This window comes from Rhea pennata, chromosome 4 (assembly GCF_028389875.1).
Source record: "Rhea pennata isolate bPtePen1 chromosome 4, bPtePen1.pri, whole genome shotgun sequence".
NCBI lineage: Eukaryota > Metazoa > Chordata > Aves > Rheiformes > Rheidae > Rhea > Rhea pennata.
The window spans coordinates 69,116,249-69,134,661 of record NC_084666.1 but is presented as its reverse complement, the minus strand read 5'-3'; the positions used below and the strand labels follow the sequence as shown (position 1 = coordinate 69,134,661).

Here is an 18,413-nt window from a genome sequence, read left to right as displayed (position 1 = left end):
AATTGTTCAGAGTTGTTCCTTTTGTGAACAAAACAAGGATTTGAAATCTTTGTCGTTGAACGAAATAAGCTAGCAAACTGGAATTTCTCTGAAGGCAGAAGCTCTGACTTTTGCTTCAGTCTGATGAACAGCAACTTCATTGGCCTTTTGCAAGAGGATTACGGAGATTAATGCGTCTCCATTCTCTTCTGCTGAAAAAAACATCGTGAATACCACCAAGCTATTTGGCAACATCTGACAAACACAAAAATTTAGATTTAAGCTTCCACCACAAATTTTGTCGTTGCCCATTTCAGAGCACAATATCCCCATTTTGTATATTAGCTCTCACTCATGTATTTGCAATTATTCTTTCAGTTTTGTTCCCTCTTCTTCATTCTCCCTGCAATAGCAGGCTTCCCAGGGCTGTTTGGCAGAACAAAGTACAGTCTTCTGCTGTCTGCAGCCGTCGTTTCCACGTGGGATGTGCAAAAATCGCGTCGGAAATCAGAGAGGCTTGTGCCGAGGTCTCAGACACGCACTGATAGGCGTAAGGCCAGCAGAGTCCGACGGCGTTTTTCCTCTGCGCTGTTGGTGTAGCGAAGTGGTCGGTACTGGTGGGTGTGTAGCGGGGGACCTGCGGAGGCCTGAGCAGGGCAGGTCATTAACTAGTGCCCCTGATTGCTCTCACGGTGGAGCTGGAGCTGCCGCTGGTCCGCTCCGTGGACGTCTGCTTCTGCAGACGTTCTCACCTGGGAACGTCTTGGGCACAGAAGACGGGCGTACGGCAACGTGAGAGGGGAAGGATGGTGCCAGGCGTGTATGGGAATGCACACGGAAACAAAGCCACTGCGTCGCTGGGGTGGGCAAACAGCATATCCAGAAAATGCTTTTCATCAGCATTATCTTGTCGCTTTCAGATATTTTTTTTTAATCTGCACTGTTTTAAACAACTGAACTTTAAGATTTCCTGGACCTTAAATATTGTTTTATTTTTTTACAACAGTTGTGTGTATGCGTGCGCTTTGTGTATGATGAAATACTTGAGAGGTCTGTAGGAGAAATAGCTGCTAATTCTGTTTAACCTGCACTTTGTCTTAATGCATTTTTAATTCGTAAGGATTTCTGGTATTTCTTTCAAAGAGGAATTTAAGATATACAAAACATATTGTCCAAGTATTCAAATGTGAAAGTCATAGTAGCTGATTGTTGTTTACTTAAAATTATTTCTGCTAAAGTATGTAACTCTCTAGACTTAGGAATGTATTTTTAGAATTTTGGAGTTGTACGCAAATACATTAATCAGCTCACTCGCCACGCACAAGATAGCTTTAAGAAGAAATATAATCCATATCAGTGTTGACATAAAATATGTCCATATGCAACAGCGTAGTGGCTTTAACTGCTTTCCTAGTACAACTCAACTCTTTTTTGGTGGAGTCATCAAGGATACATTTTAACTATTATCTACAGTCAAGACTTCAGCAAATAAAATTCTCACGAATGTGCAGTGATACAGAGCCTTATAAAAGCAGTTTTATCATCTATGTGCTGATGCCCCTTCTTCTGTATGAAAGTTCACAGTTCATCAGTTCACAAAACTCTAAAGTGAAGTTAAACATTTTTTCCTGCTCACATACCTCCTGGTTTCACTTAATTTCCAGTGTAATGCATGAGTTCAAATAACCCGTAAGGACAAAAACAAATTCAGTGTTGTTTCTATTTTTTTTTTTTTTTATGTCAACATTCATCAGATGCTCCAACATCTTTTTTAGCCTCTACTTTACCAGCAGGTGGGATGCCAGGGCAAAGGATACGGTTTGAAGTGTTAGTTCTCTGTACCCTGGTTGACCAGAAAGCTGGGATTGCTGCTGAATGATAATATGCTGCCTTCATACAAATGCCTGCCTGGTGCTCCTGTGCTGTGTGAGAGTGCGTGAACTGCATTCAGATTTGCCATCCTCCTGAAATGTTGCTATCTCAACATAAAATGACAAAATAAGGATCTGGAAACCTAGAATCAGGCATGCAGGTCTTCTGTGAGTAGTGAATTATAGGCGTTAGAAAGAACCGTTTCTTTTTCCAAGGTTTTTCTTTCATTTAGTCCCCATAATTGACTGGCCGTAAGCTCCTCAGCTTTTTCTCACGATGCAGAACTGGAATTTTTGCTACTCATTTTATGGCTCAAAGTAGAAGTCTTCAGTATTGCTAGAGACACGTGGTCCTTTTAGTAAGGGGGGCTGGGGAGAGACATAAAGGTATTTTAATTGACTTTTTGTCCTGAAATTCCCTTCTCCTTTTCACACTGAGCATCCACCCCCCCTTTTCAAACGGTAGTTATGCATTATTTTTAGGTGTAAATCTTTAAATATCGGCAGTGTTCCAGATATACTATACTATAGCAAAATTTTATTCTTAGATTTTTAGGTTAAAACCAGTCTTCAGCTTCTTGAGAGATCCATGGACAGAAAAACTGAAGGCTTTATAATACAGATCTCAGAGGAAGTGTACACTAAAACCTGAATCCGATTCCTCCTGAGCTGCCAGGCAACTTTGATTCTCTCTTAGAAGATAGTTTTTTTTTCCCTGTATAAAAAATTACTAATTGGCGAAAGTTCAAAAGTAGTGTTACTGTTAATGGGAGGACTGAAATGATAGATTTGCTAGGAAAGATTTAAAAAAGCTATATTAGCTGTTTCTAGCCTGGCTATCTATCACAAAAGTTCATCAACAGGTGAATGGTGTCAGCCCCAAAGTGAGAGTGTTTAGAATTGCACAAGGGAAAACAGCTAGGAGTGACAGAAGAAAATTATAAAAAAGAAATAAAAATAAATATGTTGAATAGCAATAAAAACTGTTAGACTGAAGAACAGTTCCATAAAGATAGTGATGCAAGCATGACAGTTGCAACTTGGGTATGCTCCATGGATTTATATTCCATAGATACGTAAATTCATATGGTAGAAATGCTGAAAAGGAGGTGTTTTATTGCACAGTCCTGTTTTGGAGGGAGATGGTTGGGATGATCCCACCTCCTTCATTCTCTTTCCTGCCTTCTGCACTTTAATTGAGACTTGCCCTGGTCTATCTATGAAAAGTAATGTCTCGGTGGGGAATTATCGGGTCTGCTCTAAGGCATATGTCGCTTCATCACACATATTATTGACAATAAGTACTTTTACCGCTTTTATATATTCTCACTGTGAGTTGTTTTACAGCAAGACAGACAAATCAAGAGGATTTTTCCTGACCAGCTGAGCAGCTGATGAGTCTCTCTACTTAGGTGACCTCAGTATAATAGGAAGTTAGAAGGGTGAGTTAGGATAAAAGTCGTTATCAAAACATTAACCTCAAAGGTTAATTCCCCTTATGTAAAACCACTTGTTTTTTTGAATCCCATTTTTACTTCATGCTTGTATTTAGCAAATCCATCTGATCCTTTTCATGATTTATGTTTTTTGCCCCTCTGATCCTCTGCTTTTGCCTCCTATTTCCCTCATGTGCTATCTGCCTATGGGAAGGACACATCATGCTTTTTCGGTCCTTCAGACTGTGTCATTATCCTTGCAAAGGCTCCTAGGAAGGGCTTTTCTGTCAGCCACGCTGCCTTCGTCTTTGCCAAATTGTGCCCTTAGATGTATCAGAGTAAGTGCACAGGTGCTAACCCGAGCAAGGAAGAGCTCTGTGGGTTGTAGGGCCCATAAAATGAGCATACAAGTGGTATGATGATGAGTTTGCTTTTGTCCCTTATTCCCTGGCCATTTAGAGAGACCTAAACCTCCACTGGGAGAAAGAAAACCATCACTGACCATTTTCAGAGCCTGAAGATTAAAAGCAACCCAATCCCACATTCAATGTCTGTTTTGAAAATATTTTTTTTTTATATCCTGCCAATCCTTCTGAATCCATAGATATTGTAGTTCCCTTTTTGTTCCAAGATCTGCACAAATCCTCCCCCTACCATGTCTAAAAATGCAAATAGGAAGTATTCCCTTTCCTGGCCTGCGGTGTCTAATTCAGATTGATTATGCATGAAAAGGAATGTGTCCCAAATGCAATAGTTCCTTGTGCACTACATCTTGTGAGCAAGCAGCCGGTGTGGCTTGCTTCAGTAACTTTTATATGTAAACAGTCTTTAAAAACATAATCTACATTGTCAAAGCCTAATCTAAGTGATGTACTGACATTGCTTATTTTGATATGCTGACTTGGTTTTGAATTCTCTTTGGATTGCCTGGCCCCAGATGGCCTTTTTGTGTTTTGTTTACTTTTCACTAAGCTGTCACATATTTATTCCCATTAGATGTACAAAGTCAATGGGTTCAGCCTAGTTTTACAGCATAGTTGGCTAATATGGCATAGAGAAAACGCTGAGTGAAGTCAAGCAGAGGGTCAGGAGAAAAGCAGTGTAATTCTTCAGGCCCAACATAGACACCAACGAAACAGAAAAATGGTAAAAAATCTATTAGAGCAGGTAGATATTTTTTTAGAAAATATTTTGATCGGAAAATGAAAATTCATTAAAATATGGAAAAGTTTGTTTAGACTGAATTTCTGTTTTTAAAAACTTGTTTCTGAACAACATCTGAAATTTTATTTACTTCCTATATTTTTAAATGAAAAATTTTTGGATTTGTTTCAAATGTTGACGGATAGTAAAGTCTTACTTTAAAGCTCATAAAAACAGCGAGTTGTTTTGAATTTATCTTAATTAGACAACTAGAATGACTTAACATGCAGTTTATTGTACAAAAGTCTTTGAAGATGCATGAAAATCCTTCATGCTGGAGAAACGCTCTTGACAAATCTAGTTGGCGTGATCTTGCCCTCAAGCAGGTACAGAGTCCCAAAGACAGAAAGGGACATTAATGACAAGTCGCCTCTGTCTACGTGAACCACTGTGTTATCTTTCGACCAAAGTGAAGAGCATGGCTGAAACATGCACCATACTGAATTCTTGAATTATGGTCTTTCATCTTTATATCCGCGCACTTCTCCCAACACACATACATATATTCCCTCTAAATGCTTGTTTTAATGGTTCAGAGAAACAACTTTCTGGTTTTTGTTTGTTTGTTTGAATTTAGTATTAATGAAGGGGGCCTGACGTGCCCCCCCATTCCCTGAGTGAGGCCAGTACAAGTTTTCTGCACAGTGCTGATTCACTGATGGCACGTTGTTCTCAAATCACACTAAATTTCTTGCATTTCTGCTGAGGTGCTAGGTAAAAGCATCAAGTGGTACCACTCCTGGTGCATTTTTTGCATTGAAAACTCTTGGGCACTTAAACTTTACTTGCCTTAAAAAACAAATTGCAGTGGGACTGTCACGCTTTGAGGTGCACGTACGTCCTTTTGGACATGACTGCCGATAACCCGAGCTGTCGTTCTGTTTGCCGCAGGTGAAACATGGGAACTACGCCTTTGTGTGGGACGCAGCAGTACTGGAATACGTGGCCATCAATGACGCAGACTGCTCTTTCTATACGGTCGGGAACACGGTTGCAGACAGAGGATACGGAATTGCCCTGCAGCACGGCAGCCCCTACCGGGACGTCTTCTCCCAAAGGTAAGGCCTCAGAGAAGGAGAAACCCGTGCTGAGTGATCATCTCTCTCAGCTCCGGAACCTTTTCTTTATTTAACTTTCTATAAAGGAAAAGCATCTTGTGCTCACTATCAGCTTCTTGATTTTTGACACACGCGTTCATTTTCTCAGAGATACAGGGTTGTTCACTTCTCTAGAAACTGCATTGGAAATACTTTGTGTTGCTTTTGTGTGAATTGTTCTTGTTTCTCTTGGAAAGCATGAATGATATATACCGGACTTTGTTAGCAGGAAAATAAAGAAAGAGCCGAGGCATTTATTTTAAAGGGATGGCGTGACTCAACCCTTCTTTTTACAGAAGCCTTTTCTTAAAAAAAAGCTTCTTAGCTTAGAAAACTTGAACATCATATAGACCTTTATTAGTACCCAAAAGTTTAGATGCTTATCCCAATACTAATCAATACCTTGAGCTACAAAAGTGAAATCTTTAGAGGTGTTTATGGTACTGTGTTTTTTACTAGGATCAGAAATTGTTAAAAAAAAAAAATTTTTTTTAAGTGTTATTTCGGTGGTCTGACTTTTTTTAGGAAAAGATTTGGGCTAATCTCATGATCCCTTTTTTTTCTGATCCTTTTTTATTCTCTTAATCCATTTTCTGATGATTTGTGTTTGATGTGATTTTGTAAAAACAAAATTTTGCACTTGCTCTGCTGGAATTCCTTTTGTGTAGTTGATACAGTGAATGTGAACCACTGTCATATGAATAGGCTCCATTTCGGCTAGTGCCTTTGCCTTTGAACCATGGAGTAAAATAGGGGGAAAGGTAGTCAGTGAGTAACTTAATATGCAAATTCAGAGAAATCATTGCTCACACATACTGCATGAACGGAGAAGGCCTAAGTTGTTCCAATCGGTTATTTGGTGGGAATGATTTGGCTGCATTTTGTGCTGAGATAGCAATAACAAAATTCAGAAGTTCACAGAATCGATGTTGAGTTTAATTTCAATGAACCTTATATATGATTTATATAAAATATGAAGATTAGCATTATAGGGCATTACCCACTGAATACTTCAATATCCTGACTGTGACCAGGCAGGCTCTGCTAAATCTCTCAGTAATGTTCATGTTTTGCATGCAAAACCAGGGAGCAAATTTGCTTCCTGTAATCTTCGTAAGAAATGTGCCTAGCCGTTAGAGATCTCAGGTGCTGTTCAAGATGTTGAGTCAGTGTCTTCAGAATATAAGTAAGTTTTGAGTTCCAAAGTTTGAAGATGAAGAGGAGTTTCACAGGCTGTGTCTTCACTAGTAAATATAACAAGCCCGCCAAGTGACATGGCACGGCACATGCCTGCATAGCTGAGCTGTCTTCGTCCTCCTCTCTCCCTGCTTTCCAAGTCAAAGTGAATGCATCAAAACCACCCCTTAGGAGCTGTTGCTGACGTCATTTATATATAGTCGTTACAGTTTGCAGTGTTTTGGGGAAATGGTTAGTGCTGGGGCTAGTAAGAGCATGGCAGTATTCAGCACCCGGAAAGGCTACGTTATGACTTCTGATGCACTGCCTTTAGTGGCTTCGGCACCATCGCTCTGTGCAGCTCTGACATTTCCAAGCACAATTTTATTTTGTTGCAAAATTGCAGCATTTCGGAGCATTGTATTTTGGAGGTATGCAGAAGCAGAAAGAAGTATAAAAGCCTGCACCTATATAGCTCTTTTTATCTGAAGATCTTTGAAGCACTGTTTAAATATTGGCATTTCTCAGTGGAAAGTGAATGTCATTTCCTTTTAATACATAGGGGAACTGTGGTATAAAGCAACTTAAATGAATTTCCAAGGTCAGGTGTTTTCCAGCGGTGGAATCAGGGATCTTAAGCACTCGGACTTCTTCATTTTGTTTGCTGTTGTAATTATCAGAGCTCAAGTGGATGAAGAAATGGATCATCCCGTTAGCCACAGGAGAGTCTGGATGGCGATGCAAGACTTAGTACTGATGAGAAAATAACTCATTCCATTATCAGAACTAGGGGCTCAACAGAGAAATCAGGATGTGCTTAGGGAGATGCTAGCTACTGGAGAATTTAGAGGGGCTGAGATGTATATTCAGAAAATGTGTGTGCTGCCTTTAAATTAATTTTTATTTCTACATTAAGACAGCTTATTATATTGCACTTTTAATTACACCCATAAATACAAATTTGCATTTTGAATCTGTGAACAACGTATTAGAAACAAACATATGAAAGAGGAAGTGTGCTTATAAGGTAGATTTTCTAAAAACCCTTCAGTACTGTTTCTTACGATGGCTTCCATATAATTTTTACAAATCATCCTTACTTTTCTCCCTAATGAAAAGGCTGAACAGCCCTCAGCTGCTGCAGGCTGCATGCTAAATTGAGAGGGAAATAGACTTTGCTGGGTGGGATTAGCAAGTGTTCACATGAATATTTCACATTCTTTAATGCAGCAGGGAATCTCTTTGAAATATATTGGCATTTCTTGATCTTTCCCAAAATAAATATATCTATGTGAAAATACATGGCTTCTCTTTTATGAAATTTCATATAAACCCATAAACTGCAGCGTGTTAAATCCCTAGAGTGCAGCCGTGAAAGGTCTGGCAAGATTACAGGAGATTTTGGTCTCAGCGCAGGAAGCATGGGCGTGAGGTTAAGACTTTTCATTACCTTTTCTGGGCAGTCAAGGGGTTCCCAGAGAAAAGGAAAAAAGAAATAAAGAGGTGTAAATACTCACCTCTTCTCTCCAAGGCTACAGGGCATGAATTAGAGTCACAATAATGCTGTGGTAAAGTTTAGACTTTGGGGATTTCTGGGCATACTGTGTGTCCGGGGCATCTGCTGTGCTGTTCTCCAGAGGCTCAACACGTTCAAAATACTGTGGGGCCTTTAGGGACGGTGACAACATCCACCCGATTTGGGAGGTGTTCCCGCCTCTGCGGTAGCCTGGAGTGCAATCACTCGGAGAGCCAGTTCCCTTTCCCCTTTCTAGTATTGTGCCAAGCTGGCACACCAGTTGGGCTAATGAAGAAAGGCATTAAAAATGCTGTCGCCCCCCCCCCCCCCGAGACACATCCAGGGCCTTGCAAAAGCAGGATTTCCTCGCGTCGTGTCCTTCCGTAAGTGATCGTGATAGCCCGTCCCTTTGCACCGCCAGCAGCTTGCAAGGCGCTAAAAGGAGGTTTGAAAGAGCTGAGCATACGGTGACGGCCAAAGGCACCGCCACCCTCCGGGGGCAGCTGCGACAGCGCGGGCTGCCGTCCCGCCTGCCGGGGCCGGCATCGAAGGAGCCTCCGGGAGCACAGGGACCGCGGAGAGAGGTGGTCTGCGCTGCGGCTCAGTTAGCGCCCAAAGCCGTACGTGTGGGCGATGCGCTGACGCTAAGGTGCGCTTGCTCGGGTTGGCTTCCGTTGCGTTCGTCGCTTTCCCGAGGCACGGTGAGGCATGCACCGTTCAGGGAGCAGAGTGGGTGCTCCCACTTAACTGAACTGCTGCAATTGAAGACCAGAACTCTAATTCTAAAACACAAGTTTGGATGTAGTGAAGTACTAGTGGAGAATGTGGGAAACGTGCACATAGTGTAAAAACTTCACGCTTTTTTTTTTTTTTTTTTTAATGCATTCCAGACCCAGCACAGGAAACAAATATTCAGAATCATGCTCTCGTGTCTCTGGGAAATAAAAGGTTTTGGGGTTGTAAAAAAGCTTTGGGCCTTCAGTGCAGCGTGCAAGTGGCAAACGGTACATGGGAAATGTTGTAATGTTCAAAGTGCAAAATGAAAAAATAGCTTTCCTGTGGGTATGGTTTGCTGAAAGAGGCAGGTAGCCAACTGAAAGCATTATAAAGAAACTGGTCTTTGAGACCTTTCTTTTCTTGCATACAGAGAATTTGTTTGGGACTGAAACAAAGACATTAGCAGTGAGCGTCGTGAATGCAGAATAAGATTGCTAGTTTTCTGTATTAAGATTGCCATTTTTCTATATTCAGATGTGAAAATTGCCAGCTGAGGTCATAAGTAACTGCTATGACTGCTTTCTATATATTTCTGTCTCTGAGAACAGGTGCTTCCAGTCCAGCCACAAAACAGATACTGTGTGGTTGCAGCACAGATAATACAGAAAATGCTCTGGGTAATGTTTGAATGATGGACCTTTCATAGCGTCCTGATGACTCCATTCATGTGTTGCCGATTTTAATAAATATGCCTGGCTATGTCCTTAAATTGTCAGTGTCATATTACTGTCCCCTTGTCTTTGTCACTGATACGTAACCTTCTGAGCCCCAGCAACCTCCAGGCAGCATGTTGGATTTTTTCCTCTCTCTCTCCATTTTTTTTCTTAAGGTGAGGGCAGAGGCTTTAATAATAGGAACTGCCAAATTTCATAGGAAGTTTGAAGAGGAGGTGCCGTTTGGTTCCCGCGGAACTACATGCTAACGCAAACTTTGCCACCTCTTAGGAACGCTTTTAATCCTAAACTTTAAAACTTCCATTGCCCTTCTGGGAGGAATAAATATAATTGCAGATTCTTCTGGAGGATTTTGTTGGATGTCTGTATTTCCTATGGTGTGGCAGCAATTGCTGAGGCTCTGCGCATGTGGCTGGCTTCTGTCAGGGGTTAGGATGAGGCGGCAGCAGAGCACTCTGGTCCTGTTGGCGTCCTGCTTCCTCCACTGCTGGAGGGGCTTCAGCTCTGCGCGACAGTCCCAACCCCAGGTACCGTTAAAGGCAAGAGGAGGGGAAACACTAATTTCACGATCATCAGAGGCATGTGGCCCTGATTTTCACCAAAGTGATTGGGAGCTGTCAGCCTCAATCCTGCTGAAAAATTCATAAAGCCATAGTTGCTTTGCACTTCTCATGGTCCGAGAGCATCCACGTGCATTCTGCTCAAGTGACTTAACTTTCAAATAAAAGCAAACACTGACAATAATAATAACAAAAAGAGTAAAGACAGAGTTGCCCTCAGTGACTGTAGTGTGTGTCTCTTGCTCATGACAGCATTTCGCAGCACTCATCCCAGCAGGCAGTGAGCTTCCAGACACTTAAAGCTGCCCAGGTGCCAGAAGAGGAAGTGTAGTTGCACACCTCCTGCTATCGCTTTGTGAGGAGCGCGGTGTGCAGCGGCGTGGGGCGTGGAAGGTACAACTACGCTCTAGCTTCTGCCGAAGCCTCCTTTGGAATTTGGCATAAACCACAAAAGATCGCACAGAAATTGTTTTTCAACTAGAGATGCCAGTCGCTTCTTTCTGCCCTGGGAGGAAAAGAAATGGAGTCATACAATGACTTTCTTGTGCAAGCTTGAAGACCCCTCAGTAGCTGAAAGCATTGCGCTGTTAGATATCCCAGACTTTGGAGACAAAGGAGAAAGCCATCCTGTAGTGTCTAAGACTTCCCCATAGCAAACCTTTAGAGGTACGCTTTATTTTTTCCTGTGCTTTTTTTGTCTTATCAGTGAATCCCTGGGTTTTACAATGCTCCTGCCCTAAACAGGATCCATAAATATGATGTGTTCTTCCTATCAGTAATTCTCTTTTTAGCTTTTCATTCCATGTCTTAAAGGTCACTGATATCCAAAGACTGCAGTGAAGAGAAAATTACTTCCTTCCCCACTACCTTGATTACTTTATCTGAGTCCTTGGGAATATGTACCCCTTTCTTTGACGAGATGCTCTTTTTTTTATTTTTTTTATTTATTTTTTTTGATAGAGACCCGAAAGTATGTCTCTTACTCTCTTTTTTATTTTATTATGTCTCTTATTCTCTTTTTTTATCTTATTATGTCTCTTGTTCTCTTATTTATCTTTTACCAGACATGGGAAGAAGAATTTTACATTGGCATCTTAACCCTGAAAAGGACTAGCCATAATGATATCGTATTAGATTTTTCTGTGATTAAATACAGTGATTAGCTGAAGAATGGCAGATGCCCTAGTAAGAGCTCAGATTGGCTTTGTCTTTGTTATTTACTTAGACCTGTAATACTGTTCTGGGATGCATATGTAACATTTTGAAAATTCCAGATTTCTGAGCATTCTGACTTGAAAATCCAGTCCCTTTCAATTCAGATCTAACACACAATAATAAGGTCATTTCTCAGATAACCAGGATACTAAATAGAAACCTTTCAGTAACATACCTATGTAATATTTCTTGGTCATCAAAAATAACACATTATGTCTGTATGTTTTTAGTAACTAGGTAAGATTTGTAGGCATGCAACTGGAAACAGCATTAGGCCCTTAATTCGTGAAACGTGTCTTCCTTCCTGTTTTTCACCCCTGCCCTCCAGATAAACAGTAACTGGTGTTCATGGCTGGAAATGTGACTTGCTCAGATAGCCGCCCGACCCTGATGGTGCCTGAGGCTGGCTGTATCTTGCCCATCTCCGTTCCTGGACCACCAATCCAGGCTGGAGACCCATAACCGCAAGTCTATTATCAGAAATTATATAGCCTCGTTCTGATAAAAAGAGTGACATTACTCCATAAAAAGCCTTAGCGGAGAGGACCTGCTGCACCACTACACGTTGTCTTCCCAGCACCCTCTGGCCAAGCTTGCCCTGCTTTCTGTAATCCTCTATAAGCATATTGCTGAGAGCTTTCCCCAGGGACCAGATGATCTGGCATTGGCCCATGGCATCCTACTCCACTAGCTGCCTAATGCAGAGCTGCAGTTTTTGAAGATTTCTGCACTGTCATCAGCAGTGTTTTCAGGTCTTATTATCCATTTGCATGTCACTTGTTAGCAGGGGTTGTCAGCTGTAGGACAGCAGAGGAGCAGTGGCTCCCACCCGTTGCCTGATGCTCGCAGTTCTCGTGTCTGTGGCAGGGTCACAGTCAGGAGTTGAAAGAAACAGAGATGTCCTATAGAAGCACAAACTGCAGCAACTTTTTAATATACAGTAATATTAATTGATGGGGTGGTTAAAAGATTGTGCAGCAGGTCTGAAGTTTATAACATACCCATAATGAAAAATGAATTAATGATTATAAGTATCTAAATACATAAATGCAGCTAGTGGACTACCGGGCTTTTTTTTAAGTATCATAATATTAATAGATGGGGTATATTAAAGTATCCTGAAGTAGCAGCATTCAAATGAAGCATGGAGAAGAAAATCACAAGGAGCAGGTGTTAGATCTTTTTACATTCATAAAGAACACAATACAGCTATGTATTCAGTGTACAGCTCTACACATGCAGAATACAGCTATAAAAGTCACAGCACTGCCTGCCTGTTTTCACATAGGAGGGCAGCTCTGCGCCCGAGCTGTGCTTTGCTGACACTGGAAAAGAGGTGCCGCAACAAAAGACACCTCCCCTTCCTATGTGCTCTTTTTCCTAACCAGCCCTCACTTTCAAAAAGGGCAATTTGCTCCCAGTTTCAGAAAAGCAAGCAAGAAAAACTGCTCATGCACTTGATTCCCCACCATTACACGTGAACCACCCCAAAGAAAACAGTCTAACCGTAACGTGTTAAAATTGCCGGTAGACACTGCTCCCCAAGCTCTTTCGGACAAGCTCAGTTACCCGCTCCTCGCGTCAGACTTGGCGCACAGAATGACCGGAAACCGCCTCGAGACATACGGGCAGTACAGTCGGCGGGAGTGGCATGCTCGTCCAACTCTATGAAAAAAATGTTTACTGTAAGCTCAATTGTTCGTGTGTTTTAAAGTTTTATAGAGTCAGCAAGTGCGTGGCTGCAGAATTTTAAAATGCTTAATAATAAATCTAGTGACGGGAAAGCTAAGAGAAGTCTCAGCAAGTGGCTTTGCTCAAAGATCTTCCTTCATTCTGAATTTCTAACGGAGAGGTTAGGTTTATGGTTAAGACATGCTTTTCTGTAGTACTTTTTAGTTTTCGTGGCTCCGTTCTCTTTTGTAAGTGTGTGCCATTCTCGAGGGGACCAGGCTAAAATACTTTCTCTGACTCGGCTGGATGGCAGGCTTGCTTTCAAACCAGGGTGGAAAGAGAGCGCAAAGCTTTTCCTGCAAATAATCCCGTCACGTAGCAGTCTTGAAGACAAAGCCATAACATGTGCCCACTTCTGTCTCTGGCTGGGAAAGCTGAAGAGTTTAGCTTGCCTTACCCCTATGTGAGCACTACCTTCCTGCCTCTTAGCCGAAATTGCATAAAGCACCCCTCAACCTATTTCAATTAAAGTGAGCAAAGGCAGCAAACCAGTACAGAATAATAGATCTTTACTAACTTATTTTATTGGTTTAAAAAGTATGTAATTAACTTTTAGCTGGATAATACAGCTAGTTCTCAGAGAAATTTTTAATACTGCCGTTTTTCAGGTAAAAATGAAAGACTTTTGTATGAAAACAAAGCAAGTTTACGAAGCTGAAATGTGCTCTGGTGAACACTGGATTTGACAGTGTAACCATTTGGGGAATTTACCCTTACATAAAGTAAGAATTTTGCATGCTTGCGAGGCGCGGGTGCATCGTGCAGTGCCTCAGCCTGCCATGATTTCCCTGTTGTGACAAATCTGTCTGCTGTTTGTCACCGGTCCTTGAATTACGGGTGTGCTAAGAAAAGTGCTAGCTTCATTTCATCAAGTTGGTCAAGTTTGTAAGTAGGGAAAGGGAAAGAAAGCAGGGAAAATCTCTGGAGTGTAGCGCCAAGGAGCAGCAGTAGCAGGCGCTTGCAGCAGAGGTGTCTGTCTTTTCTGAAGGATGACGGGAGGAAGGAGAGAGGCGGTTATCAGGTTGGAGGGAGAACAGGCACTACAGACGGGGGAACTGGGTGCTCAGTGATGGTTATGGGGACTGAATCATAGAGCTTGAAGGGAGCCTTCCTTATGGGTCTGCTCCACTTGAGGAGAAGGTTATCAGTGCAAAAAAAAAAAAAAAAAAAAAAAAAAAAAAAAACAGAGAAAACTAGGCAGAGAAGCTCAGAAAAAGAACTTAAAGAGGTCTGTGGTGTGGGTCAGGGCAGGTCCATGGAGCCATGGGTCAGAAGCTGGGAGGAGGAATCTGATGATCACCCAAGCAAGTCATCAAAATGTCTGGAAGCGGCGATTAAAGAGGGTTGTGTTAGCTGAAAGGTGGATGTGGCATGAGGAGACTTTTACTCCCTGAATGTGTGGGACATCGGTAGCCCTGAGGAAAAAAGGTGCTGGAGATGAGGTATCACAAGGCTTTTGAGGACATCTGTCCAAATCCCCAAGAAGACTTAACAGCAGTGAGGGAACTGAGAAATGCAGGGAAATGATGATTATTTTTGTTAGGATTTATTCCTTGCGTGGTATAAACAGTAGCTGGCTTTGTGGAAAACTTCCATGCTGTGTGATTCAGCTATCACGTGTCCTAGCTGGGATGCACCACGTACCAGAGCCCCCCAGTGGCTGAGTCACGGAAAGTGGGCATCCAGCTGCCCTACTTCTGGAGGGTTTACCTGTGCCAGAGGCAAGGCAGGAGACAGTGCTCCTGCTTGGGCAGGCACCAGCATGGTAACAAGCACAACCAGGCACTGGCAGCTGGTGCGCTTAACTAGGGCAGTGCTAATCTGCTCCAAATTTCACTTGAAATATCTCACAGCATCCCTGTCCCCGCCTGGTTCAGCCCCGCATCCCACACAAGCAGACCTTGGCTCTGTAGTTTCTGGACGGCTCAGTGAAGACAGAAGCATCGGCTGATGTGAATCAGCTGGACAAGTTTTGAGACTCTTGTTGGTACAGTGTGTTTTAAATGCTGCTTAGTGCCAGTCAGGCTAGATTAGCCCAAAATAAAGCAGGGCCTTGATCTCAGCTGTCATAGCTTTGATGACTTATAAAAACCAAGTCCCTTTCCAGACCCATATTTTGTACTTAAACATGACTTAATTCTGCTTTATGACTAAGTGCAAGCACAAAAAAAAGGATGATATGGTCAAGGAAAAACTGTGCTTGCCACTTTATTCATAAAACACTTTGCAAAGTGCATTTAATAATTTGCCATTGTAACTGCTTGCACGTAGAGCTTTCAGTGCAGAGCTCCGACACTGTATTTAGTTCATACTTTGACTGCTCAGCTAAAACTTCCATTTGTATGCATTTATTCTGCTTCACACGTTATGTTATCAGTCACTTTCAATATTTCAAAGTCACAGCAGTCTTTTTCTGACATACATTTGTCAGAATGAACTGCCTTGATTGCTATTATTACAGACTGCAGTTCCTGAGTAAGGGAAAAGTCTTATATAGAACCAGAATATTGAAATTGCTCAATAAAACAATAGATAAACAGAATATAATTACAGTAAATGAACAGAAATAGAAGTTTTAAAAAAGAAGTGGGGTGGGGAGAGCAGAATTATAAATCCCAGACAACAAAATTAATCAGGAAAAAATCCAATTAAATTTTAAGTTGATCTTCAAAGTATAGCAAATTGCTCTTTGCTGCTGCCTCATAGCAAGTCAGTAAAGTACATCTTTCTTTGACTTTCTCTTAATCAAACACTTTATCATGTTCCTCTAATGATCACTCTCAATAGAAGGATTTTTAATAATCAGTCCATTATAGTCTGGAACGAGGGACTTTGGCCGAGCCCAAGAGGGTGCTTACATTCCTGATTAAGTCCTACTGGCAGCGATTTATCATGGCACATAAGCTCATCTCTCTCTAGCATGGGTTTAAATGCATGCAGGGGCTTTGCTAGTTCAGTTTCAGTGCCCTTGCATGCCAGGACTGAGCCCCGGGGAGGCACACTTGTTTGGAAAAGTAATGATCCTTTTATTCTTATTGTAACTAAGAAAAAATGCATTAGATTTGCTACTGTTGTCTTCTACTGACAGAATGGTACAAAAATAGGCAAATTTCCAAAGCAGTGAAGGAAATCTGACAATTAATTACCTACTATTACAGCTGCTCCCCACAAATCAGAAACATCTCAAATAAAAACAAACACAGAACAGAATAACTTTACTGGCTGCAGTTCTGTAGGTGGGTTTGCTAAACATTACGGAAGAGAGCATCAGTATCTGTAAAGATATCTAACTCCTACAGAAAACTCACAAGATAAGCTGTTTTAAGAAAAACACTATTAAGGTAATACTTGGTCTATCACAGGAGAAAATAAAAGAATTTGTGGAATTACACACCTCAAGTCTCATCATCTGAGTGAAAAGTAGCAGAATAATGTTTTTTCAGTCTCAGGAGTAGGCATTAGAAGTTCCTAGCCCAGGACTGAATTTTGTTGGCTTTGCATGAGATATTCCTAGTGAAGCGTGTGCGAACTTTTGGTGGAAGTGCAGAACGGAGCCTTGAATGAGTTGACAAGTGTGTAGTCTATATTTTGTATTGTTTGGTTGTGCTAATTTCCTTGGGTTTTAGGGGACTTCTGTTAATTAACAATGGATCTTCAGATCATGGAATTACTCCAGATTTATACTGATTTAGCTGACAGGAGGATTTAATCCTATAAATATGTCTGTGGCATAATTTAGATTTAAGGCCCCACGAAACAGGGAATTTATGTTCCTTTTTTCTTTCTGTCCGTGAAGTGCTTTGCAAATCTACAGAAATGCGTCAGCTCTGACAGTCACGTTCTCATGCCTTCAAAAATCCACAGAAGTAGCTCAAATTCTATAGATCTTTATCTACCTACATGTAGATACGGATATACCTGCACCAATATAAAAGCAGCTATAAGCACATGTCCATAGCATGTGGCAGACTGTTGTGCCCGGGGGCAATCAGTATGATCAGTGTTGACCAGCCCCTCTGTACAATTTGCAAACACCCATCTATGGCAGTGAGAACGAACCAAGCTGGCAAAGGCCGACCGCTTGCACCACTCGGGCTGAGCTGGCATTTTGGGGTTGCCATAGGCTCACAAGCACTCGTACGGCGGCGCGGCTTGGGAGGAGACCGAGGATCTGGATAAAATTGTAAAATCCATAGAAGAAAAGGTGTTGATAATGCAACATGGTTAAAATTCAGAAGAGGTAAGGGTTGTTGGTATTCCCTATGTCCCTCCGAAATTAGAGATACCTGCAAAGCTGGGTTTTTTCCTCTCTCTTTAATTAACAGTCTTTATCTCAGTCAAATATACGGTGCCTCTTGAAAACAAGGGTTTTAGAAAGAAGCACTGAGAGGTGTTTGGTCCAGGTACAAATGCATTTCTGGCTGTTAGAGAAATACATTGCTGTGCTTTCAGCAGTGCATATATTTCATTCTCCCCCACAAAATGAAATGTTTGTATGTATACTTAGGGCAGCAGCAGAGTGAACAGGAATAATACTCAACAATCCCCTTGCCACGTGCTTTAAAAATACTGGGGCTATCGTTCTCCTTTGCAGTGGGAAACAGCCCAAGGAAGACAAATGAGATGCCCAAGGTAAGCCAGCATGTCCCTCGCTGGCTAGCTAAGAAGTCGGTTCTCCTACCAGCAAAGCCCCCTTCCCTGCCCATTTGCACATATTTTCCCATTCTTATTTCTAATGCAGGCCACAGGGCTTCACTGTTTGCTTGCTCTGAAGCCCTTTTTCCTAGAAGAAATCCAGTGGCGGCTTTTTTTTTTTTTTTTTTTTTTTTTTTTTTTTTTTTTTTTTTAAGGACTGAAGGCAGAAGCAGCCTTTCCGCTTCCGCTGCGAGCGCAGCCGTAGCTGCGACCAAGGGAGCCATCTGCAGGCCCAGGCTGCAAAAAGACTGCAGGCACCGCACCGATGTGTGCAGCGCAGCTTCGCTGAGAGTTTCCTCATCCTTCCCCTTCCTCCTTCCAGCTTTTTTTTAAAATAACCTGTTGCCTTGGTGTCACTAGTTATAGCCTTCCCCAACCCCCCAGATGCATTACTACTGCTGCTGTTTTGGTAGATTTCGTGCTTCGTTGCAGAAATCTTCTATTCCTTGCACCACCACCAAGTTGCAACCATACACGATGGGG

General features: G+C 41.9%; 1 protein-coding gene across 2 annotated transcripts in view; it reads left to right on the top strand.

Moving 5' to 3' along the window:
• Window positions 1-18,413, top strand: part of GRID2 (glutamate ionotropic receptor delta type subunit 2) — a 692,796-nt gene that overhangs the window by 617,178 nt on the left and 57,205 nt on the right. For both annotated transcript variants that reach the window (XM_062575022.1, XM_062575021.1), the window contains one exon: window positions 5,381-5,547. In XM_062575022.1, coding sequence (XP_062431006.1) covers window positions 5,381-5,547 — 167 coding nt within the window. The remainder of the gene's footprint in view (window positions 1-5,380; window positions 5,548-18,413) is intronic.